At 43.3% G+C, this 25822-nt stretch overlaps 1 protein-coding gene across 3 annotated transcripts; it reads left to right on the top strand.

Annotated features, from left to right (window-relative positions):
- The first annotated feature begins 1183 nt into the window (after positions 1-1183).
- On the top strand, positions 1184-10747 carry LOC147895582 (uncharacterized). 3 transcript variants are annotated; one of them, XR_015542037.1, is made up of 4 exons: positions 2307-2744; positions 2841-2925; positions 3105-3328; positions 10664-10747. XR_015542037.1 is itself a non-coding variant. In XM_087384194.1 (3 exons), the coding sequence occupies exons 1-3, from the start codon at positions 1225-1227 to the stop codon at positions 10671-10673; spliced, it is 423 nt and encodes a 140-aa protein (XP_087240320.1). In that variant the 5' UTR covers positions 1184-1224; the 3' UTR covers positions 10674-10747. The 3 variants fall into 3 exon arrangements, 1 of the variants encoding a protein (XP_087240320.1); XM_087384194.1 differs by lacking the exons at positions 2307-2744; positions 2841-2925 and adding an exon at positions 1184-1426 and having other exon boundaries at positions 3118-3328; XR_015542036.1 differs by having other exon boundaries at positions 2315-2925.
- Positions 10748-25822: the final 15075 nt, after the last annotated feature.

The following is a 25822-nucleotide window of genomic DNA, read 5'->3' as shown; positions in this document are numbered from 1 at the left end:
AAGTTATTTTCATTTCTTTAACACTAAGGTGGCTAAAGCACTATGGCCATGCTTTTAACAAACGTCCATAAATATTATATAAATTTCAAGGGAAGGAAAAGAGCAAGTGAAAGTGAATAAAGATGGGGACTTAAATCTCACATAAAAAGAAAATACTTCACTACACCTTAAATGTAAGGCATGTTTCACAAATGTTCAGACTTCACACCCATCCGACGACCAATCTAGTTGGTTGGCTTTTGTACTTCTTCATAGATAATATTTTCAATTTGCCTATCCCTCTCACTCTCTCCCCTTCGCCTCTCCTTCTCCCCCCTACGCCCTCCCTCTCCCCTTCTCCGCCCTCAGCCTCTCCTTCTCTGCCCTGCCTTCTCATGTGCTCCACTCACCTTCCCTCCATCGGCCTGCTTCCCTCAATTGCCATAGACACTGTTGTTTTCGACCATGCTCATAAGGCCTAAAATGAAATCCGAATGGCAATTGCCAAACACGAAGAAAAGAGCTCAACCTTTCTGGAAAGTGCCACTACTAGTATGCATACAATCCTAAGATAGTTCTGGTTCGTCTCCAGCATAGACAGGACGTATGTTTGCCGTATAAAACAAAGGATCTGCAAAACGAAAAATCACGAATAGAAGAAAAGCGAGGCGCAGAGGCGGTTTTATAAACGGAGAAGCACTAGCTCGATGTAGCAAGAGCATGGCAAAACATACTACTCTCGCTCAACCGTTTCCTAACGTGGGTCTAGGTAGTAACAAGTAAGGAAGTAGAAGCAAACCTGATGGTGATGATGAATGATGAACAAACAGCAACACACTTGAAATTACAATGTTTTTGTTTCGCCTATATTTAAAGGTTTTGCCTTGGCTTTTTATGCAGCTTTTCAAAAGCTTTCAAAGCTTTTTTCCTATATTTAAAGGTTTTGCCTTGGGCTTTTACGCAGTTGGCTTTTTACGCAGCTTTTCAAAAGCTTTCAAAGCTTTTGGGCTTTCAGAATTTAAAAAAAAAGGTTTTGGGCTTTCAGAATTAAAAAAAAAGCTTTTGGGCTTTCAGAATTTAAAAAATCTAAGGGTGTACATTGTGCCATGTGGAAGCACAGGATTTCAGAATTTCAAAAAACATCCTAGTGCTGGCCAAGTAAAAAAACGAGGTGGATGTTAACTCACGCCCAGGCAACCATTTTTGCAGGCGAGTAGGAAGCGCGCGCGCGAGAGAGAGAGAGAGATGGTTGTCTTGAGATCACTGAGGATGACCGGCACTGATAACGCATTCCTTCCTTACAAGACCCGGCCACCCACTCAGCATGGGAGCCTCTGGTCCTTCTACTTCATGTGCGTGATGAGCTTGGAGCAGCAGCACGAGGAAGAAAAGAAAGAAGACCAGTGGCCTCCGTTTATAGCCCTTATCGATACCTTTAACTTTTCTGGTAAGTTTTCGTAACATGGATTGTGCTTGAAAAAGAACAGACGAGCGACGAGAATCATCCAGGCCACCGTCCATAAACATCATACGCATGCCAAAATTAGATCATATTGAACATCGCTTCATGAATCCTGGTCCGGAAACGTGCGGAATAAGCATAGGAGTGAATCCTGCCTATGCAAGTCAAAGCCAAAGGTCACGCATGATTACTCTTAATTCTCGGAGGCATAGATCACAGAGTAGTTTTTTCACACACAACATGCACATAACTGACGTTACATACGGCAGATCTCATAAGACCCTGTATATGCGAATTAGTTTGGATTATAAAAAAAACGAGCGGCACCTATTGCCACTTACAGGGCATGCCAACCATGAACTTTGATCTGTAGATCTTGGCCTGCAGGAGGCAAGAACCAGGGCAACCGAGGACCAGGAGCAAGGAGCTGAAATCAGGACCAACTGGGCCTGGAACAGGTCGCCTGGGCAGCACGGGAGGCTGAACCTGGAAGCAGGAAGATTGGAGCGTTGAGAACTTAGGGCCTTCGCATTTTAGTCCCTTGTCTTCGCATTTCTTGTAGGGCCTTATCTACAGATGACTTCTGAGCCATACGTATAATATTGGTGGATTCTAGACTTTCGACCTTATCAATGAGAATCATAATGATTCTGTTAAGATTTGCAATGACTTCCGACTCTTTGCTTTGTGGTGCACTTGTCAAGTAGGTATTCACTGCATTATCCAGTGCTTGTTTCCCCCATACATCCTCGTGTAGGCATTATGCTTCAGCAATTTGCCATGTATCCAATGCATTCATACTGTTTGGCATGTGTCATTTCCTCATCTAAGCTCATAGCAATTCCTGCATAGCATACATTGGTAAACAGTACTTGCTGCACCCAGTCAGCAATAGGCTATCTGGGGCAGCCTAAAAGGGGGAGGCCCGTCAAAACAAAGGGGAAGGAGCCTGCACAGAACTAAGAGAAAAGGGGAACAGTTTTGCTGTATGAAGTCTCTGAGAAGCCTCCTGTGTCAGACCGTAAAGTCCCATTGCAATTCCAGACAGCCATTTTCAATCTCGCAGTGCATCTAAACCAGGAGGCTGACACCGTCATAAACCCCCATCTGCTGACTCTTCTCGAGCTTTGCCCTCATCTGCTAGATCTTCCTGATCTTTGCCTCCCTTGTTGCTTGTCTTAACTCGGATTATGATTTTCCCATTTCTGTATACAGCCCATTTCCCTGCATTTCTGGCCTCCATGACTTCGGCCATGCCTTCCTTTTTATGCTCCTGTTGCATTAAAGTGAGATCATCATCTAGGTATATTTTTGTTCCTTTTAGACTGCCTCTCATACTCATAAGAGTGACTCTATTTGCTGCTGTTCTGAATTTAATGACAAGGGGTCTTTGGGACAGCTTCATTTTGCCAGTCCTCCAAGCTGAGTCACAGTTCTCTCAATGATTGGAGTATGTCATCTCAATAAATCTGCCATCAAATGCTGTAAGACATCCCCCATGTGAGACAGAGTTTTCTATATTTTTTTCTACGCCACATGTAAGTATTTGTGTTCTTTGGCATATATATATATATATATAGAGAGAGAGAGAGAGAGAGAGAGAGAGAGAGAGAGAGAGAGAGAGAGAGGTTCCAATAGGTGATAAGTATTCTTAAATTTCTAGGAGTCGGTGACAGTGCCAGGGAAGCGATTGAAACAGCTTGCAAGCAGTTGTGGTCTTGTATCATCTTGGAGTTCCAGAGGGGCAGGAGGTGTATCGGGCCGAGATGTGGAGCTAGTGAGATTGAGATGGTCAGGATGCTGGACAAGATACGGGCTGAATATTCATCCTTCAAGCCAATGGACATTCATTTGTATCATGTCTTTGCAGAGTTTGACCCTGCACATGTAAATTTTCTCTGCACATGTAAATTTTCTTTTATATATATATATATATAGAGAGAGAGAGAGAGAGAGAGAGAGAGAGAGAGAGAGAGAATGATTTAGTAACATCTACAAAAGGCCAAAATGACCTATGAGACCTAGAAACATAAGAAAGTCTAGTTACAATCCACTTCGGGGTGCCCATGGCACAAAAACAGCATCACTAAACTAAACTACTTTCAGGTGATAGGGGTGCCCACTGCATCTCCTCTCCAGCTTACTAAAAAAAAAAATCTATGATCTATGCTCATCAGTGAGTGGCCTTTTGTATATCAGTGAGGCTTAGCTTTACAATCTCTGATTAATGACTTCAAAAGCCGTTGCGGGACTAGGAGGCAAAAAGCACAACCAAAAAATCAAGGAGTGCCCATGGCAACTCAATTGGAGATTATTTATCACATAGCAAAACACCATCTACATTCTAGATCCTATTGTAGGGTGGCCTTCATTACATCAGTTTAAGATGGAGAGTCTTTAGGCTTGGATATAAAATCCCTAATCATTGCTTCTACAGTCTGGTAGGCAGCCCATTTTCCTGCTTTTCTGGCTTCTTTGACTTTGCTGAGTTCCATGTTTCTTTGTTTGAGCTGAGTCGGAGTGTTCGATTGTGGCCGAGTCTGCCCAGAACCTTCAGAGATTTGACATAAATTCAGTATGCAGACCTTTGTATGAATGTATGCTCTTGTGCGCTTGTGTGTCTGAGAGTATATATTGATACAAAGTTCTCCCTCTACGCCTTTTCACTTCTCTCTCTACCTCTATCTCCTACCCCTTTCTCTATACCTTTCCTCTTCTCCCTCTTCTTTCTTCTCTATGTTCCCCTCTCCCTCAGCCATCCTTGGCTTTCCTCCCCTTTCCCTTGCACTCTTCATTGCACCTTGTGGAGGCATTCAACCACCCATTTGCTTGAATATTGGCCTTGATAAGATCTCAGTTCAGTTGCAGCTTTGCTTGCATTTAGAGTTATTTCTTTCTCTTTTGCTTGCTCTGGGGATCTTCTTTTCAGGTTGCCTGTGTCGATCAGGGAAGAGTAAGAAAGATCCTTATGCATGTATTCCCTATGAGAAGGAACTATTGTGATGCGTAAGAACACAAAAGTGCAAACGATCCCGATTCTGCAAGAGAGAAAAGGATCCTGATATGCCCGCAGTTGCACGACATAGTTTTGGGTACGGCTGTTCCAATCTGCCGATTAGCCAAAAAGAAATAAATTCAGTGGTGTATGGGGTCTGCGATGTGATTTCCGGCCAGATATGTTGACTGAAGACGGAATGTTTACGGAGCTATTGAATTCCACCCTCTAAAGAGAATCGTTGATAATCCTCACAGACGACATATGAAATTGGTACAGAGCAAAGATGGATTCGACTTGGGGCAAATAACCTCGTCATTGTTGGTTTTAATGGATTTTCCCATTAGATAAGGCAAGTTCACAAATTTGTGACAATTGGGATAATTGTCAGCATATGCGATTGTGTACGCAGCTGAAGATGATGTCGTCTGTAATTGGCATGTGGAATCATCTGTTTGATAATCACGTTACTCTTGCTGCATAGAAACTAATAGAGTGGCACCCATGATGTCAAGATTGAGATATTCATAAAAGAACAAAACTAAATTGAGAACTTTTTGGAAAAGAGCTACAGGCTTTGGATCCATAGGCATATCAAGTTCACATTTTTTTTTCTTGACTTCTGCCTACAACAGTTTGTTGAATACGCTGGGGAATTTAAGCCAATGTAAGCGAGAACGGAATAGTCCATGTTGACAAGCAGTTTGTGCAAGTATGCCTTATATAGTAAAGTTGGATCTCAGACTGAAAGAGGAGACAAAATGAGTTCCATAAGAGACAAGAGGTAATTGCAAGCCACAAATTTTAGAGAGCAACCAAGAATTAGCATTTTCGAGATCAAAAGACGCGATTTGGGTATCTCCCGTATAAATTAGCTAAAGCCGTAAATACTACATGAAATTGCTGAAGGGAGCATTACTATATGAATTAACGAATACAGAAGGGTAGCTGCACCAAAAAGAAAGAAAAAAGAAAATTTTGCTTGAGAGTAGCATAGGTGGTTCCTTGATCTATCATGTTAGAACATAAACAAAGACAATTTCTGGACAGATCAAATTGTGCATACGTTCCTACAATATTGAGAAAGGTGTAGACAATTACCAAGTTGTAAAGCACAGTTTATGCCTCTAATGGTGGACAGAGAAGTCTACACTAATGCATGCTAATGCAAACAACAACAGGGGTAGTTGAAGAAATAAAAATCTAAAATAGAATGCATATGTTGATGGGATAGATGCAACTAGTATCCCTATATAGTATATTGTTGAAAATTTGCAGACACAGTTTATGCGTAACTTGGGCGAAAATTTCACAAATGGAAATTTGAATGTCCGCTAATACGGCAAAAATATATCCCTAGATGAATTCAGGAACATGCCCAAACTCATCACATGAAAATTAAAAATTTTAAACAAGAAGTGCAATTTATAACTTCATGGTAGTCATCAAATCAATTATAAACCATCAACTCCATCATGCATAGTAGGGACTAGTTACCATGACATCCCCACTAACGTCATTAGCGCCCAGTAGTGGGTGTAGAACTCTGTATCAATATATGCTCTAACACACACACACGAGCATACATTCATACAAAAGTCTACATACTGAGTTTTTGACAAAGCTACGGAGGTTCTGGCCAGACTCAGCCATAATAAAGGCTAGCACTGAAGGGAGAAGGCTAATCAAACAATAGTCCAAACTTATTATTTCATTTTAGTCTCAACACGCCAATGTAAGCTCAATAAGTAAGGCATGGAAAAAGGCGCAATTAAATCATCATTGCATGATTTATGTTGCATCCTTGGACAAGCATCACTTGTGTCTACTATCTCCCAAAGGCTTGGTCTTACTTCCAATTTGCAGTGCTTATCTGAATTGAGAAGCTCTTAGTAATGGACCACGCCACCTTTATGTTGGTTAGACCTCAACCAAAAGTAACAATTTCATTCTATGAAAGAGACTAAATTCATCTATTGTCGAACATTTAACCCTCTTCTATGGCTCAACCATTGCTTGTTCATACAAAGAAGAGGGACTCCACATTTCATAAAACATACTTTAATGTAGTAGTAGCACATGCAAATCTTTTGTTTACACCAATAATTATCTTAGATACCTCGAGCAAATTTGTCCACTTATCTTCGTCCCCATTGCACTCCTCATTCCTTTTCCAAATCATCAAGCCATTAATAACATTTTTCTAGTATATTTGGTATTTGGAAGTTTTATGTTAAGGAGAGTGGTTGTGTGTAGTTGGCTTGTAGACAATGAAAATCTGGCTATTGTTTGCTTGTGGCTATTCTGGAGTTGCTCTAGCCTCCAGCCCGTGACATTGCTTAGGAAGATGATGATGTTGCCTTGCCCACGCCAAAGCTCTCACATCAATGTGACATACACGGAGGTCAAACAAGAGAGGTGAACAAGAGCAGTTTGAGAATGGAGATGTGAAAGATGATCTAGTTCCACCTTTGAAAATAAGTATACTTTCAAAACAAGATGTGTTCATTTCTCCGACATCTATTGATGCTTCACAATACAATCCTACAAATCAGCAATCCCATAGGCACTGATAATGGGAAAAGAGAAACAAGCTGGCTTAAAAAAAAACCAGCATGTTCCAAGAGAACTCAGCTCACATCCCAGGGAACTCCCCATTGCCCACATGCGTGCACACAACATAAACATATACTGGTGGGTCATTCCAATTCCATTGAACAAGGTCAAATCCCTTTGACCAAGATCAATGTCTCTTGACCGAAGTCAATACTGGGTTCTCAGGTGACCGAAGCCAATCACACAACTATCTTGAGGGCACTTTTGAGAGTACAACGTTACGTGTTGGTGGGTGAGATTTTGAACTTATGATGGGTGTGCACTCGTGTCGGATTTTTTTTGGGCGTAATGATTGCCACACTTGTGCAATAATGGCATACAATTTGTTAAAATTCTTAGTTCTAAACACGACCGAGCTCGACACATGTCATTAGATGCATTTACTCCATGAGCATCCATGTCACAACCACTATGTATTTTGTCAAAAGCCTCCTTGTTCTGAACTCCACAGAGCTCTTCACCTATTAATACATGAACACCAGAGAGGTTGACACATGTCGCTACATGCATTTTGTTATTCTCATGCCAACTCTTTAAGCACCATCACCTAGTCTAACCCTTGGGCCGGTTCCCGTATTCTCCCGAGTTTTGGGAATTGCTACTGCCAATCCACTGGGCCGGTAGTCTCGTTTAATATAATCTGGTTCCTTGGACTTAATCCACTGGGGTCCGATTCCCCTTCACTTGGATTCCTCCAAGTTCCTTTAGGACAAAGTCAGTGCTTTGACTAAGTCCTTTCACAAAATCTTTGGTTGATTAATTAAATTCTTAATTAACAACTACCTGGGTCTCTAATCCTGAGTCAAGTCCCTGACTGGAATCTGCCCATCTTTGACCATTAAATAATGCATTGATTCAAATCAAACTTTGATCAACTTTATTAATCCAATGATTAATTATAAGTGGTGACATCCCCTCGGCTTCTAATCTGTTGTCCTCAACAAGCTTCCTTATAGATGTCCAAGATCTCTAGATGGTCAGACAACATGTCTGCATCCATCCACTTGGCATGTAATGCCGAATAGTTCTAAAATTTTACAAGGTATCTGTAAAATTTCCTGCCTTGGGGGCCCTTATGTACAGTATGGTACACAATTTGTTTTGGTTGGAGGATCTCCTCCAAATCTTCCACCACTGGTGGGTCTTCCAGAACTGGTTCCATTGGTTTTGGTCCTGGTACTTCTTGAGAAGACTCACATGAAAGGCATTGTGAATCCTCCAGCGATCTAGCAACTCCAATCGGAAGGATACTGGATTTATCTCATGTATGACTTTGAATGGCCCATAGTACCCGGGGAATAGTTTAGCATACGCCTTTTCTTTACCCTTCATCTTGCGGAGCCTTGTCTTCTCAAACCTTAGAAGTACCCACTCTCCAACTTTGAGGTCAAGCTGCCTTCTATGTTTATCTGCAGCTTCCTTTTGCTTTAACTGAGACCTCTCTATGGCTGTCCGTACCTGGCTGAAAGCTGTCTCGAGATCTCTGACATACTCATCAGCTGCAAAAATCTCATCCTTTGTCTGAAGGATTGGGGGTAAAATTACTTTTCCTTAGATGACCTCAAATGGAGCTTTTCTTGTGGAGCTAGGCATTGTATTATTATAGGCAAACTCCACCAATGGGAGATACTTTTCCCACTTAGTTTTTGCTCAGCCACGTAACATTTAAGCAAATCCAATATAGTGGAATTTGCTATCTCACTTTGACCATCTGTTTGAGGATGAAATGAAGAAGAAGAATTCAACTTCGTCCCCAAGTTGTCAAACAAAACTCTCTAGAATAGGCTGGTCATTTTGGGATCACGGTCACTTACAATGGACTTAGGCATCCCATGGTGCTTAAATATCTGTGCAATAAACACCCTTACCATATGATCTACCTTAATTGTCTTCTTATCTAGAATGAAATGAGCTTGCTTACTAAAGCGCTCAATAACAGTCCATATCCCATCATTCCCGTTTTTCAATCTTGGCAGATCAAACACGAAGTCCATTGCTATACTTTCCCACAGTGCCTTCTAGTACTGGGAGTGGCATCAAAAGACTAGGTGTCTTATGCCTATATACTTGACCTTTTGACAAGTTAGGCATTCTGTGACAAACTAATACAAATCTTTTCGCATTCTTGGCCAAAAGAAGTATCTTTCCAAAGCTTGGGTGGTTGAGGCAATCCCTCTGTGTCTTGCATAGGGTGGTGCATGACATTCTTCCATGATTTTCTGCCTTAACCCTCGGGTGATGCATAGGCAATCAGCTTTCATGAGATATCCATCTTTCATGGAGTACTGACTAGAGGCTGTCCAAGCATTTGCTGGAAAATTTCCCCAAAGTTTGGATCCTTTGCATATTGGGACTGCATATCTTGTAAGTCTTGATGATAGGCAATAGTGACATTATGCACTTGAGATCTCCTAGACAGAGCATCTGTTGCCTTGTTCTCTACTCTTGGTACATACACAATCTGAAATGAAACATGGACAACAAATTTTCCCATTTAAAGTGCTTTTCAGATAGCTTTGTTTGTGTCAGAAAGTACGAGAGACTTTGGTGATCCGTCTTAACAACAAAATCAGCTCCCAAAAGGTCACGTTTCCAATTGGTGAGACCATGGATCACAGCCAATAATTCTTTTTCATAGACCCCTATATGTAATTCCGCATCACGGGGCCTTCTGCTGTCGTATGCTACCACATGCCCATCCTACTGGAGCACTGCTCCAATGCTGTCTCCGCATGCATCACATTCAACAACAAAGGCCTTGTATAGATCAGGGAACCACTAAAATGGACATCCTGAGCTATAATTGGGGCCTCCTCTTGGGCAAATAGATGCTGCAACCGAGGATCTTTCCTGAAGGCCTCCATTTGTTGCATCATTTCCCTGATAGTTTATGTCTAAAGCACCAATCCAAGATTGGCCTTCAAGTGCCAGTTCCAAGAAGGGGGCTTTACACTCGGAGAGAGAGAGACCACTTCAAGAGGGAGGAAAGGGGGATTGGGAAATGGGGCAATGTTGCATGAGAGGACTCCAATGGGGAAGAAGGGAGGTGGGGATATGGGTGATGTATGCACAAGGGAGGAGAGACAAAGCGGGAGAGTATAACCACACTAATAGGTCCCCTGCATTAAGTTTATGGTGTGGTATAGATAGAGCATATGTCGCTTAAGTGTTGAATGGGACGTAGCAAGTTGGTTTAATTGAGGCATGGAATTAATTTCAAGCCTGTCATTATAGTGTTGTTTTCTTAGAGATCTCCAATGACTGCTCTAGGTTTGATATAGGTCGTGCAATTCAAAAACTTAGCGATGTTGTAAAGAGGCAACTTTACTTTTTTTTGATATTCATGCTTAGCTGTATCTGTTACGAATATTACATGTTCTTGTCAATGTCATATTCGATTGGCTTCTTTGAAGTAAGTAGAAAGTCTTCTATTTCCAACGATTCCAGCTATCATGCTTTCACATTGCAAAACTGATTGATTGGTAGTAGTAAAGAGAAAGTTCTTTGTGCACTTTTTGTTTTATTAGCATTAATACTTAGTAAGTCGATCATAAACTTTAGTGAAAATTATTAAGAGTATGTGATTAAAAGTTGATTATTTTGCTTATCAGGCACAGATAATTCAAGTTGGCTGGTTCGACAAAGAGAAGGGGTTTTGGTACCTGCTAAGAGAACCCAAGTTCTTGTCTTTGTGTGTACCTTCTATCCCAACGCCTCAGGATGACACACACACACACACACGCAGAGAAGTAGACGTATATAATATATTGTCCATAGGGGGCAACAGACCCATGGGACTAGAGAGAGAGAGAGAGAGAGAGAGAGAGAGAGAGAGAGAGAGAGAGAGAGAGAGAGAGATTACTAAAATTTTAGGAGACCGTGAAGGTCTATAAGATTAAAGGTGACTGATACAATGGACATGACGGTGGTGGTCTCAAAATGGACTATCGAGATCGTGTCTACCCAATATATATATATATATATTTGTATATATGTATGTATGTATGTATGTATGATGGACGGTGGGTCTAGTCCTGATACTGATACTGATCTTGATGCAAAATACAAAATACAAAAAGTGTCTAGCAATCTCCAGATTGATCCGCAGATGATGTGGAAAAAAATGGTGCACCAGATTGATGGTACAAAAAAGGGGGGAGGGTAGGGCGCAAAGGCCAATCACAGTGGGGCCGTCGGGTGGGTCGAAAAGAATCTTGCGATGGCTGGTTGGTCTCTGACATCGTGCTGCCTGGTGGCGGTAGCACATCTGGGGCGATGGGGGGCCCTATGACGAATGTATGCAACGGTGACCCCAGTTGGGCGATCTGATATGAGAGAGAGAGAGAGAGAGAGAGAGAGAGAGAGAGAGAGAGAGAGAGAGAGAGAGTTTATCAAAGTCTACGGGAGACAAAAGGCCTATGAGACAATCTTGTACAATGCACTAGGCGGGTGTGGTCTCAAGATGGACCCACAATCCCGTAGCAAAAAAAAACAAGTAATATCACAAAGGATAGAACTATCCATGTACATCCATATGTCTATAAATCTATAAAAATATATCAATAGATAGCTAGATATCAATGATTCTCTGGTGTTGAACAGGGGTGCATAAAAGCCATGATGGAGGGCTGTCCTCTAGAACTCTGTCGTCGCTAAAGTCGGCGGGAGATGACTCAGTGTCGAACTAGTGCCACAAAGACATTGGTCGGTCAGGTGTCGGAACTAGAGAAGAAAGCAGGTATGTTAGTGCGCAGAAAAGTAAATCAGTCCGCTGTCTCATCTAGTGAGGCTTTGGCTCTCGATCCCGTGTTTGACGTCGGGTCAGTTGGGGTGTTGGATTTGGTAGTCGGAAGAAGTTGGTGATGGGCCTCTAAGCAGGATCTGGCTGCCCCGACTGGTCACGCAATTGAGCACGCATGAGTGTGGCTCGATATTGAGTCATCTCATGTAGGAAGGCGGCGAGACATCGCTGGTCTGGGTAAAGTAGGAGCCAAGTAAGAGGTCCAAATCCGTCGCGGAAGAGGCAGTGGTATTGACCTCGGATGGCATAGTAGATGAGGCATATGGTAGTGAAATGCTCCTTGGACTCAATCTCCTGTAGATCACAAAAGGTACAAATGCGACTCTCTCGTGGAATGCCCTCTGCTCGTCTGCTCTCGATGCGTAGTCGGTGTGAGGAGACCCTGAACTGACCAAGAGAAATCCAAAGTGCATGAGGGAAATGTAGTTGTATGTATCCTGGCGGAATGATGAATCCCTCTGGTGAGATCTGGAGACAAGGTGTGCGGTAAAACTCGAGCTTCACTGGAAGCTTAGGGGGGGCCAACCATGTCCTAAACCAATTGTAACCAATGCGGACACGTCCTGTCACCCTCTCATATAAAGCCACTACAGCCCTTATAACCTCCTGTCCATAACCCAAATCCTGGAGTTCTCTGATGAGTCGGGCGCGTGGTATTGTGTCAAATGCCTTGTGGAAGTCCACAAAACAGCAATAGACTCTCTGTCTCGTGTGTCTAGCCTCCTCAATGATGTATTAACGTCGTCATAAGCCCTCGCGGGGCTATGCGACAAAGAGGGCGACAAGAGATCTCATACAAGCTACATGGGGCTGAAACTGAACATTTTTTAAAAAAGGGGTAACAATAAGAGAGCAAGCATCTACTGTTTGCGTGGGTGCAGAGAGCAATATAGAAGATATCATCAGGATGTATCGTGTCGATCGGGTGCCAAAGTAGCTTGATGAGTAGAGAGGATTTCCTATATCAATAGCTATCGAGTAGAGCTATGACGTGGGGGTGGACGAGGTCTATGTGTATGGCGGATTTTGAGAGACATATCAGCAGTGACACCATGGCTAGAGCGATGCTCTCCAAAAAGGGAGGGGATCAGGCGAGCTCGGATAGTGTAGGCAGCAGGCTTGTGATGTCGTCTCCAATCGGCATGGAGCTCAGAGATCACCTCATCAGCTGAGTCAGAGTGACCCAGTACAATCTCAAGTGTGAAGAAGTCAGTAACATGTCGCTGTCTCCTATCTATCTAATCTGCTATGGTCTCTCGCTGCTGCTGTCTCGTTTGTCGTATGAGCATGTCTCTGTGTCTCCTCATCTCTAGGAGATAAAGACCAACACAAATTTGGTCATAGAAATGGATCAGTCATGTGAGTGGACCAAAACCAGAGTCCTCTAGGAAGAGTCAATGGTATCGTCCACGTATCTCGTAGTAGATTGGGCAAAAAACATAAGAAGTGCTCCTTTGTCTCGATCATCCCTGTGGTGCATAGTCTATAGAGTCGTCTCTCTCCAGGGATCCCTGTTGCTCGCCCTGCCTCAATCTCAAGCTGATGTGACGAGACCCGCATCTGTCCGATGGCAATCCTCAAGGCGTGTGATACCCGCCGGTCCTCAAGGTACTGTGGTCTAGTGATGAAGCCCTCCTCACATATCTTCGAGAATTGATCACGATAGAAGCGAGTTTTGGTAGGAAGCTCATGGGCTTCGATCTAAACTCTGGATGTATGTAGCTGGAGGAGATCTAACCGAATGATAAGGTTAATCTCATCTCGTGAGGGGAGTAGTGGGGGAGGGGCATCCAGAATGTACTGAAAAGGAGGCAGCCGATCAATATGTATACCATGTCTAGTAAGCCAAAGGGAGACACGTGCATACCACCCTGTGGTGTCGCCACTCTCTGCTAGCCGCATGGAGGAGACTAGTGCTGTCACCAACTTGTAATCAAATCGGACTGACAATGGTCATGCCCGAAACGCGGAAGAACATGGGACTACTGGCCCACAGGATTGACATTGGTCATGCCTGAAATGGGGAAGAACATGTAACTACTTTGGAGCTGGATTGAAGTCTGTTGAAGCTGGTTTGGGTTCTCTGGTCGCTATCCCTTTCATGTGATTGCATTTGGTGATTTTTCGAAGCTTGTTGTTGCTCCATTTGTTGTTTGGAGCTTCCTCTGGACCTTACAGGCTTAAGCAGGCACTCAGTTACAGAGGGTGTGTCTGGGAGAGTGCCCGAGGGGCAATGTATCGCATTTTGGAAACCTTGAGGTTGCTTGAGCATTTTGGGAAGCGTATGGATGCTTGGTCATTAAGAATTGGTTACAGTCTTTGTGGAATGCTTGGATGCCTTTACAGTTGGTCATGGACAAATGGTGAATGCCTTAGCTTTGCCTTGGCACTTGGGTACTAGTGTGTGCACTAGGATGGAATGCAGGTTATAGCCAAGGTTTGGCTTGGAGAGCGGAATGCCCGTGGGGCAGAGCACAAGGGTGAGCCTTTGTTGTATGTACCAATTTAATTCCTAAAGAAATAAATAAACACTGGAAGGGGCGCCAAGTGTTTGGGGCCAGTGTGGTGTCTTGTACTTGGTTTCATTGAGCAGGGGCACTCTAGCCTCCATCCAGGTATTTCTTAAATTGTTTCTAAGTGGTGTTGTTTAAGTTAAGTGGTTGGAAATGATGCAATGAGGCTGTGAATAATGAATATGCAATACAAGTTATGGTCTATTGCCCTTTAGGAAACTGAAGGCCGGTTTTAGTGGTTCCATTGCCGGGATATCACCATCTTTGTACAGAGGCGAGCCCTGGGAGTGTTGGGTGAAGAAAGCCCCATTGCATTTTTATTACAGCCATATCATCAACAATCATGTCGCACCGCGAGAGATCACTGACTATCTCCGAGCAAGTAGCAGACAGCTTTGTGGAGGAGCACAACACTAGTGAGGGTGAAGAAGAGCAAAATTATGAGGGACAGCATGTTTGTCCTGAGCATGCCACTGAGGATTCGTAGGATGAGGTAGATGAGGCAGAGGACCTTGATCCCAATGCCCTTTTTCAGTTACGAATGCAAAGTGCAGCGGGAGACCTGTCACAGCTGCAACATGCTTTCATGGAGATTATGCAAGCTTCTCCTGGTAGTAGTGTTCCCCCTGGATGCAAAAAGACAGCTGAGAAGAAGCAGACAAAGCATAAGAAGACTCAGAGGCGTGTATCTTTCAGTGGACAGCCACCAGATATGCCCATAGTCACCCCTGTAGCGGGTAATGCCAATACTTTTCATTCAGTTAATCAAGGACAGCAAGTCCTCCCTCAGCCCATGAAGCATCCAGGATATTTTGGCAGAGGATCAGTTTTTAAGTCAATGGTGGGACAGCCCACCGAAGGGCTTCGCATGCCTGGTACATACTTGGGTAGTTTCCAGCCAGGAATGCAGAATTTGCAGCAGCATATGGAGGGTGGAATGCCCCCTGCAAATGCCAATATGATGTATGCAAATATAGGGATGCAGCCCGGTATGCAGACAGGGATGCCAGGAATGATGACCAACACTTGGAGTATGCCACAGATGCAGGGAATGGGTTTTGGAATGGTCAACCCCACCATGGGCACAGGCAATATGGTGCAGGATATGGGATCCACGATGCGTCCACCATATTTACAGCCCCCAGTTTATGATAATCTTCCTCCCAAAGGTGAGCTGAAAGATTATAAGGAGGGAGGGGCAGCTGTGAAGTTTGAAACCTTCAATGGGATGCAGGACAGATTGAAGGGTCTGACATTTGTGCAACAGTTTGATGCTGCCTATTCTGGTGGTCATTTCACAGAGTCTACCAAGGTATGAAAGGCAGCCACCTTCTTGAAGGGTAACGCACTCCAATGGTGGACCAGTTTGCTTTTGCAGGGTAAAGCCCCTAACACTTGGGTTGAGTTCAAGCAAGTTTTCTCATCTGCTTGGCTCACCACCACTTTTGAAGTGGATATAATGACAGCATGGCATAAGCTGGATGCCGCAAACTGTAAGAACCTTGAAAAGTATAACAAAAAGTTTTGGGAGGCCTTACTGCCAGTTAGCTCGTATAGGACCGTATCATTGTCTGAGTAAGTGGAAAAGTATTGTTGTGGGCTGCCAAAGGAGTTTCGTGACTATTGCACCAAGACAAAGGTCTCCAACATCTCTCAGCTGATTGAGAATGCTACTACAGCCTAGCAGCATGATGACTCTTTCACGAAAAAGAAATTTGCCAAGACGACCAAAGTCAAGTTTGATGTGGACCATCGACCCGATAGTAAGCTCAGTACCAAAGAGAGATTGTCTCTTGAGGAACGGGAAGCCCTATTTGAAGCTGGAAAGTGTTTCCTTTACAAAGAAGAGGGCCATCAGGCCAAAGATTGTCCCAATGGTATACGGAAACAACCTATGGGAGCACAAGAAGCAAAAAAGGACAGCCACACGCGCTAGGAGATTTGTTTTCCTTTGGTAAAAGCAGTAATATTGGTATGAATAATTGTAACAGCCAGAAATTGGAGAGCCTCCTCTTTCTAGGCTGCTTTGTTATTTGAAGGATGTTTATTCCCTGCTAGTTTTGCATGGTAATTTGCAGGATGGTTCTTCCCTGCTAGTCAGAAGATGGAGAGTCTACTCTTCTAGGCTGAATGGTAAATTGCAGAATAAATATTCCTTGCTACTGTTGGATTGCTCTTGTTGCCCGGCATGGCTAGAGCAACACATCCATGTATCACATGCCTGTTTTGGTTGCTCTTGTTGCCCGGCATAGCTTGAGCAGTAAATCTATTTAGTACATGGCTGTTGGTTTTTGATTTGAACCATGAGGCAAGGATCCAAGTCTAGCATAGATTGGCTGAACCGATTCAGCTTGCGGTGATGCAAGTTTGCAAGGATATTGAGTACCGGGATCTATGTTCCTAGGATCCATTATTGCCATGTGTGTGTGGTTCAAGTTTTTGGAGGTGAGTGAACTAGCAGATTTCACTCAGAGTGGTGTAGTCCACTCAATTGTTGTGCTTTGAGCTGACTTCGGTTGTAGCTCCTTCAGGCTCAGTTAGAGCGTAGGTGTGGAGCATTGCCTGATGCTAAAGAGGGGGGTAGTTCCTCCACCCCCTTGTCAACAGACAAGCTCACGGTATCTAGAAGTCACTTGGTGACACTGTATGTCTCACCTGAGGTATTGTTTGCTGACAATACATCCGCTACGGGACTTCTATGATGAGTGTGCTAGTCACTCCACATGAATGATGCATTGAGATATGGATGGACTCGCGTGCTCTCCTATACCATATCATCATTGCTAGTGGTTTATGTTTATAGCAACAAATTTGATAGTTTGCTGTTTCAAGAGGAGGGTATGTCACGGGGACATGAAGTTATGAACCGTGACTAACTTTGGCTTAGGGGGCTAGCCGAGGGGAAGCGACACTTCCCACAAGTCCCTAGGTGCACACACTAGGCCTACTTGCTAGGGGCAAGGCAAGGTTTAGAGGGGTCTTAAAGTTAGGTCCAAGGAAACCAATGTTTCATTGGTTAGAAGGGGTTAGGATTTTAATGTGAGGGGCAAACAAATGTTCCATTGGTTTGCAAGGGTTAGAGCTTTAATGAGGGGGCCACGTGGCATTCGCTCATGCATACCTACCCTCTTCCTCTCCTCCAAGGCCAACGTACATTTTCTATGGGGTGATTCATTTCTCACGCATTTTTGGAGATCGCCTTTTCCCCACGTTACTTGTTGTTGCATGATTTTTGAGGCTACTCCTTTGCTCACATTTTTGGCATGACTCCCAAGGCGCTTTGATCATTGGCTGTACGGAGTCCTATGCATGTTGCAGGTTGTACGGCTATTGCACGCTCCTCGAGGTCACCGTATGGCTGTATGGACCTGCTGTTGGTGATTTGAAGCAGCTGTACCGTTGCACAGGCTGCTGGTGGGCCCTTTGTGCATTTGTACGGTTGTCTTTTGCTACAGTGACGCCTCCCAAGATTAGTTGTACAGGCTTTTTCGACTGCTTTGCACGTAGATCGAGGCTGGATGCAAGTGTACAGGCTGTTGCACGACTCCGGAGGTCTTAATTGCTGCTGTACGGGGTGCATTGATTAATGTACGTGCAGTTTTCCAAGTTCTACGGCTGACCGTACGATTCCTTGCACACACCCCAAGGCAGGTTGCTGGCTGATCGCTTTCCAATCCTGGGGTGCATTGATTAATGTACGTGCAGTTTTCCAAGTTGGGTGGCTGACCGTACGATTCCTTGCACACACCCCTAGGCAGGTTGCTGGCTGATCGCTTTCCTCTCCTTCCCGTGATCCTCCTGCTCTTTCTCCCTCTCTGATTCCAGCTCGTTATCTCTCTCTTCCCTCTCCTCTCCTAGCTGGCAGTTCCTCCTGCTAGCCTCAACATTGGATGTGTTGCCTCTAGAGGTGTTTCGGAGCTGGATTGAAGTCTGTTGAAGCTGGTTTGGGTTCTCTGGTCGCTATCCCTTTCATGTGATTGCATTTGTTGATTTTTGGAAGCTTGTTGTTGCTCCATTTGTTGATTGGAGCTTCCTCTAAACCTTATAGGCTTTAGTAGACACTCAGTTACGGAGGGTGTGCCTGGGAGAGTGCCTGAGGGGCAGTGTATTGCATTTTGGAAACCTTGAGGCTGCTTGAGCATTTTGGGAAGTGTATGGATGCCTGGTCATTAACAGTTGGTTATAGTCTTTGTGGAATGCTTGGATACCTTTATAGTTGGTCGTGGACAAATGGTGAATGCCTTAGCTTTGCCTTGGCACTTGGGTACTAGTGTGTGCACTAGGATGGAATGTAGGTTATAGCCAAGGTTTGTTGGCTTGGACAGTGGAATTGCCCATGGGGCAGAGCACAAGGGTGAGCCCTTGTTGTATGTACCAATTTCATTCCTAAAGAAATAAATAAATACGGGAAGGGGCGCCAAGTGTTTGGGGCCAGTGTGGTGTCTTGTACTTGGTTTCATTGAGCAGGGGCATTCTAGCCTCCATCCAGTTATTTCTCAAATTGTTTCTAAGTGGTGTTGTTTAAGTTAAGTGGTTGGAAATGATGCAATGAGGCTGTGAATAATGACTATGCAATGCAAGTTATGGTCTACTGCTCTTTAGGAAACTGAAGGCCGGTTTCATGGCAAGCGATATGTCCTAACCAAAGAACCCCAAGGAGAGCCCTTCAAAAGGAAAACTGTTGATGAAGCGGAAATTTGGAATCACAAATTTGCCTCAACCGTTTCTTCCACCATTGAGAACCAAACACCATTTGCATGAGTTGACATCCATGAAGGTGGTTGCAAAAGCTTTTAAAGAGAGGCAACTATAACATGTGCCAGAGGCAATGATCGACACGTAGGATCATTTGAGTGGAAAACCCAATCTTTGAGTTGATGAGTAGTCTGAAGGCGAGGTAAAGGCTAGAAATCATAAAGCATTTGCTGCAATAAATGCCATAGAATGCTGACTCAAACCATATTGCCTGGCTGTTGATGGAAATGATATAACCATGCTTGTATCATTAAGCACATCATCCACTAGATAGATGCCTTCGGACCAAAGAAAATATGATTTGGGGGGTTCTTGGAATGCTAAAGGTTGCATAAACATTTTAGACCAATGAGCATTGCCCGTAATGGTAAGCCGTGCTTAGTGCAATTAAGGGAGCTGCCAGGAAGAAGCTGGCCTTAACTAACATCTATACTTTGTTGCTTGATTTCATGGAGGGTGGTGAGGATGGTGATATGGAAATTATGGAATCCACAACATTCTTGAGTTGGAATGTACGGGAGTGTGCTCCCAATGGAAACAAAGGTCTGTCAACAGATTTTTACGCAAAACTCGTGCTACCATCTGCGCTTTGCAGGAGATTAAAATAGGGATGCAGGATCTTTCTGGCTTTCAGCTCAATCACTATACAATTTTTTGTAACTCATCTTGGCGAGGGCAGGGTGGCATATCATTACTAGTACGTTTGGATCTGAATTCCCAACTAATCGAGAAGGCAGATGATGGATCCTGTATAGTGATTGAGGCAACGATCAATTCGACTCAGGTTTTAGTGGTCAGTGTATACGCTGCCAACAACTCCCAAATTTGTGCACAGTTGTGGTCACGGTTACATAGTGTTGTGTCTGGTAGGAAGGTGTTGTGGGATGGCGATTGGAATATGGTAGTTACCATGTCTGACAGCTTGCATGACGCGCATGAGATGACCATAACTGAAACGGAAGAGTGGATGATGGTGCGCTAGTGGATTGGTGTGTATCCACTCTTTAAAACATCTTTTGCTTCACTTGGCATAACTGCCACACTAATGACATCTAGCGTGGAGCTAGGCTGGATAGGTTTTATGTCAATCCGGTGTTGGCTATTCTATGGGCTATCCTTAGGTGCCATTCATTCCTTGGTATGTGCCTTGTAGACCTAGGTACAGTCAGTTAGGGCAGTTGGTACAGTTAGTACATGTACCATGTAGCATAGTTAGGACACTTAGTCTAGTTAGGGCTTTTAGCCCTAGGGTTTTGTTATGTTGGCTCTCTCTTGAGTCTCCATTCATTGTGTAGCATTCTCATTACAGCAGTACTCTTTGAGCTTGAGCTTCTATCTCCTTGCTTCCTATCTGCATTTCTTCCTATAGCGGTATTAGAGCAGGTCAGGGATCCACCCCTCAGCTATTTCACCCCAGTGCTGTTGGAGGCCTGTTTCTCTTGCATTTTGGCTCATCTCCTTGCTGGTCGGCACATTTTCCAAGGCTGTAGTGCTAGCTGCAGCTACCTGAGGCAGTTTCAAGCCATTCCATAGCCATAAATCCATTCCCTGGGGCTCCTCTAGCATTGGCGGCTCCTCTGAGGACATCGGCTGCTTGTTTTTTGGCTTCATTCAGGATTCTCGAACTGGTTCGGAGCTGTTTCCATCTGCTGCTGCAGCTGCCTCTCACATGTTTGTATTTCGCCTACATCTGGAGCTGTTGGTGAGGTCGGTTTTGCTTGTGGAGCACCTGTTGCAGATGACTTTGGCATTTGGGCCCTGCTACTGCGTTGTGGAACTGCTACAGCCATCGACTTCGAGCTTGGGAGCCTGCTTCAGCATTTCGGGGCATCTATATCCACCGACTTTGGAGTTTGCGCCTGCTGCTGCACTTTGGAGCATTTAAGGCCACCGACTTTGGCACTTGGGACTGCTGTACTCATTGGAAGCCCTTCGGCTGCAAGTCAAAATCTGGACAGCCATTTCCAGCTTGTTTTCAGCCTCGAGCTGCTGAAATCTCTCCTCTAGGTGCTGATCCTACCTCGTGGAAGCCTCCTTTCAAGCTCTTTTCTGTTTAAAGCATAGCTCACTGCTGTTCCATCACATTCCAGCCTTATCTTGGCATTTGTCCTCTTTTCTTGTGCCATTGTCACTTCATATTGAAGGGGCAGTTGTTCCTCCACACTCCCCAAAGGCGGTTCCAGCTGTTACAACCATTTTATAGTCTCCTCCAACTACTTCTGGACATTTTCATCAAGGTCTTCACCTTGAGCTGAATACTTGCTGTCCACTCAGCATCTTAGGGACAGCAAGTTTCTTTTTTTTTTTTTTTGGTTGCATTGAAAGCCTTGAGGCTTGTGCAGTCACTAGTATTGCCTTTGTTAGTTGTGGTATTTGCTTTCTATTTGCATCAATGGCTTTTTGGGATGCTTGGTTTAGAGGACAAGCTTGATAGCACAAGTTATTCCATGTGGGCATACATGATGGGCATGTATTAGTTGCCAAGAATTTGTGAAACATTTTTTCAGGCATTGAGGTCAGGCCTTCATGTAATGCAGCTTTTTGTCCTATAGCTCCTACCTCAAGTACTACAGGTACTGCTTCAGGCTCATTTGGTGATGGGTCTAATGCTACTTCTTGAGCAACTGCCTCTTCTACTACAGGTACTTTGCCTCCTACACAGGAGCAGATTCAGTGGGATGGTTGTGATGCCGAAGCACATGCCTTGATTGCTCTTTCAGTTAAAAGGGTTATGTCCCTCATATCCGGTCTTGCAAGACACCAAAGCAAGCGTGGGATCAGCTTGCATCCTTATATCAAATGCAGAATGAGGCACGGGTTGCCTATCCCCACAAGCAGTTGAAGGACTTGAAGCTTGAAGAGGGTGGTAACATGGATGCCTACCAGTGTTAAGGATTTGAAAGAGCAACTGGCTAACATTGATGAGGTGGTGCCTGATTCTCAGCTTGTTTCTAATACGTTTGATGGGTTTCCTAACTCTTATCAGGGCTTTGCTACTACATTGAGGTTGGTTGCAGGTGGCAATGCCAACCATTATTCCATTGAGCAGCTGGTTGCCCTCTTACTTCAGGAGGAACACAGCCGTGCAAACCACAGTGCTTCTATGGCTAGTCATCAAGCCTTTGCTTCCTAGCATAAAAACAAAGGCAAAGGCAAGGTTTCAACTAGTAAACCCCCTCATGCACGTGCACTCTCATGGTGCCTCTTCTTCAGGGGATAAAAGGAAGAAGAAGAGATGCAACTATTGCAGGAGACCTGGGCATGATATTTCTGAATGTAGAAGAGAATTGCATCTGAAAAGAAGAAGAGTCTGGTCTTGCAGTATTTGGTTCTACTAGTCCAGATGATGGACATGAGTTAGCTAACTTTGCACAAGACTAGCATTGGGCTTTTCTGTTACTATGCTTTATGTTTCAGGCATTCGCAAGAACCTCATCTCTATTTCAGTCGTAGCTATTTGTGGCTATTAGGTTCTTTTTGATGGTGTTCGGTGTGGGGTTTTGATGCTACATATGTCTTTACCATGGTCTTGACTGGGACATCGACTAGAGGGCTGTATAGACTTGATGCCTATGATAGATGCTTGGGTGATGTTGGACTTGCAGATGCAGATGCCTTTGCTGTTGGTTCCTCTACCATGGCAGATACCTATTTGTGGCGTGAGGTTTGGACACCTCAACTTTGGGGTTTTGGTGAAGCTACACATGCCTTTACCATGGTCTTGACTGGGACACTGACTAGAGGGCTGTATAGACTTGATGCCTATGATAGATGCTTGGATGATGTTGGACTTGCGGATACAGATGCCTTTGCTGTTGATTCCTCTACCATGGCAGATTCCCATTTGTGGCATGAGAGGTTTGGGGCTTTGGTGAAGTTATGTAAGGATGGTATGGTTGTTGATCTTCCCAAAGTGCATATGTCTTCAAAGCATGTTTGTGAACCTTGTTTGCTTGGTAAGATGCACTATTCTGCATTTCCCAAGGATGGGAGAGTTGGTGCCTCATGCAAGCTTTATTTGGTTCATAGTGATGTTTGTGGACCCATGCGGGTTGTAGCTCTTGGGGGATTCTTTTATTTCACCACACAATTTTTTGCAGATGATAACTCAAAGACCTTACAGGCCAATCCTCAGAATTCGCGCAATCTTCTTGCTATATATGAGTAGTTCTCTCTTTATAACGATCATGTGCTAGATAGTTGTTATTCACAATGAGAAGTCTCCTGTGTGACAAGCGATCAATTGGAATTTCATGAAAGGAGATCCTTAAGCAAAGAGGAGCATGATCAGAATGCGTGAAGGCATGATCTAGCCATAAGGAACAATTGAGAATGTCACCATGCTTTGGATTGATTCTGTACCAATGATCCAATCGAGCCTGATACAAAGACTGAGCATTATGTTGAAAAGTAAAACCTCGCAGCAGAGGGGAACCTTCCTTCCAAAGATCTGTAGCATTAATTGTGACCAACTTATGTGTGCAGCTTGATGTATTATCTCCTTGATGTATTACCACAAAGAAAGGCATGCTACTGCCAGGGATATCGCTGCATAGCATCCCAAACCATACCTTTACTGTGAGAGAATTGTGGAGCATACACCGAGGCAAATTCAAATATTTGTCCTTGTATAAGACATTACATAACCATCCATTTGCCCTGTGCATCATTGAATGCAATAGTAGGCTGAAAACCATGCTTGATTCAAAATATCACTCCGAAAAAAGCATTCTATTTTGCAAAGAAGATATCATAACCAACAAAATGACCATGGTGTCCAGCATACATGTATTGATTATGCTCTTGTAAGGCAACTGTGTCAGATTGTAAATGACTGAGATACCCACCACTGTTGTGGAGCGTTTCATTATCCCATTAAAGTATATATAGCTACACCTCTCCCACTCTTTGTTGATATCGATTGGTCGAAATCTGTGTCTCATCACACTATTTACACATTCAAAGTGGGATGGAATGAGGTTATCGGGTATAACATTGGCTAAAAAATCGATGCATTACGATGACGTTGGACGATTGATGGGTGATAAGCTTGATCGAAGGATGATATACTTGATTAATGAGAGTTGATAGTCTCGTTTTATAACACTACATGTTTTGATTAGATTGCAAATTGTGGCTCCTAAAAGAATTTAGGTTCTACTATGAATGTGCAAGCATACAAATCTTACTTTATACATATACTATGATTGCACTAGGTGAATTGTTTCTTATTTTTCTTGCATCCATACTTAGTTGTATGGATATTGTTGAACTTTCTAATATGCGGGTTGGTCTGTTTTCTCAAAAAAATCTCACGTGTTATAGGTCAAACGGGCAATATACTTGATCACTATGATCATATTTACAAATATTATGAGACTTGAAAGTAGATTACTTTTAACATTTATATTTTATTCATTACTATGGCTTAATTTTAGTAGCATTTGGTATTTACTTTGAATACCTTAGGGCTTACTCACGGGCGATGTTTATAATTAGATTTTTTGCACAATGATGGTTTTCAACTACGATGTACTTTGTGGAAGGGGTATGATAATAAACACTACAATTGAGGATAATGGATAACTTGTTTATATGCCTCAGGATACACCGATATTCTTCCTCACTATAGAATACATAGAGGCCGTTGACGCTAATACCAAAGTGCCTCAAGGAGTATCAATGATAAGATTTGACTTGTTTTTATTGATAACTGTTTATGATAATGTGACATCGATTAGAAGTGGAGCTATGAGTTGAAGCTTGCAGTTCCATGATAGAAGGTTTCTTGTTCTAACATTCCTTCTTTGTGGATGGATGCAGGTAATGGAGGCTCTTTTCTAACATCTACATTTTATCAGAATGTAAAAACTTGTCAAATAGATCCTTAGCTATTAGTTGGATTGCACCATCAAAGTATTCATGAATCTTGTTGTGTTTCTATTTTTAGTAGGTGCATTTGTCTATCTATATGGAAGATATCTGGAAGAAAGTAAATTGGCTATGTTGATAGTCTTGCCAAAAACATATCTCATCTAGTGCCATCCATGGCATAACCCTCGTTTTTTCTTCATTGTCCTATAAGGACTACTTATGGCATGGTGACTTGTGTTGGCATTCAAGCATTTCTGGTGATCACTATGTTATGGAAGTCCATGGATTATTACACAACTTGATTATGACTTGATATCGTACAAGCGTGATTGCCAATACTCGCTCCTTATACAACTTAGTAAGTCAAATTCGTGCTGAATTTGGGACTTGTTGCTAAAAATACTTAACAAAGCACTCTCCACACTACAAAAACTTTCAATACTTATTGGGAGAATTATAAGCGTTGATAGCTCATAGTAAAAGGAATAATAGAGGGAGTTTGAAGATGTTACGAAAACCTTCTACAGACTACGCCATGTTGAAGACTCTAAAGAGGCAAAAGTGGTAAAAAATGTAGCTACCCTATTGCCCAATTTAGTACTAAGTATAGTCTTTGATCTTGTTTCAGTCATTGTCCTTGATAGACAAGGAGATTTTGATCCATGATTTTCCTATATCTGGAAACATGCCTAGTGGTGGTACGGAAGTGAATGCAAATCCTCTTATCATAAGGAGGATTCTAGCGAGAGTCATCTTGTATCAAGCTGACCATAAGCTTTGGATTTGTAGTGGTCTTAGTGTTTTAACACCTATCACCTTTGAGATGT

This window comes from Dipteris shenzhenensis, chromosome 13 (genome assembly GCF_047967505.1).
Source record: "Dipteris shenzhenensis isolate YYH24624 ecotype China chromosome 13, Dip_SZ_1.0, whole genome shotgun sequence".
NCBI classification, from domain to species: Eukaryota; Viridiplantae; Streptophyta; class Polypodiopsida; order Gleicheniales; family Dipteridaceae; genus Dipteris; species Dipteris shenzhenensis.
This window is presented reverse-complemented; position numbering and strand designations above follow the sequence as displayed.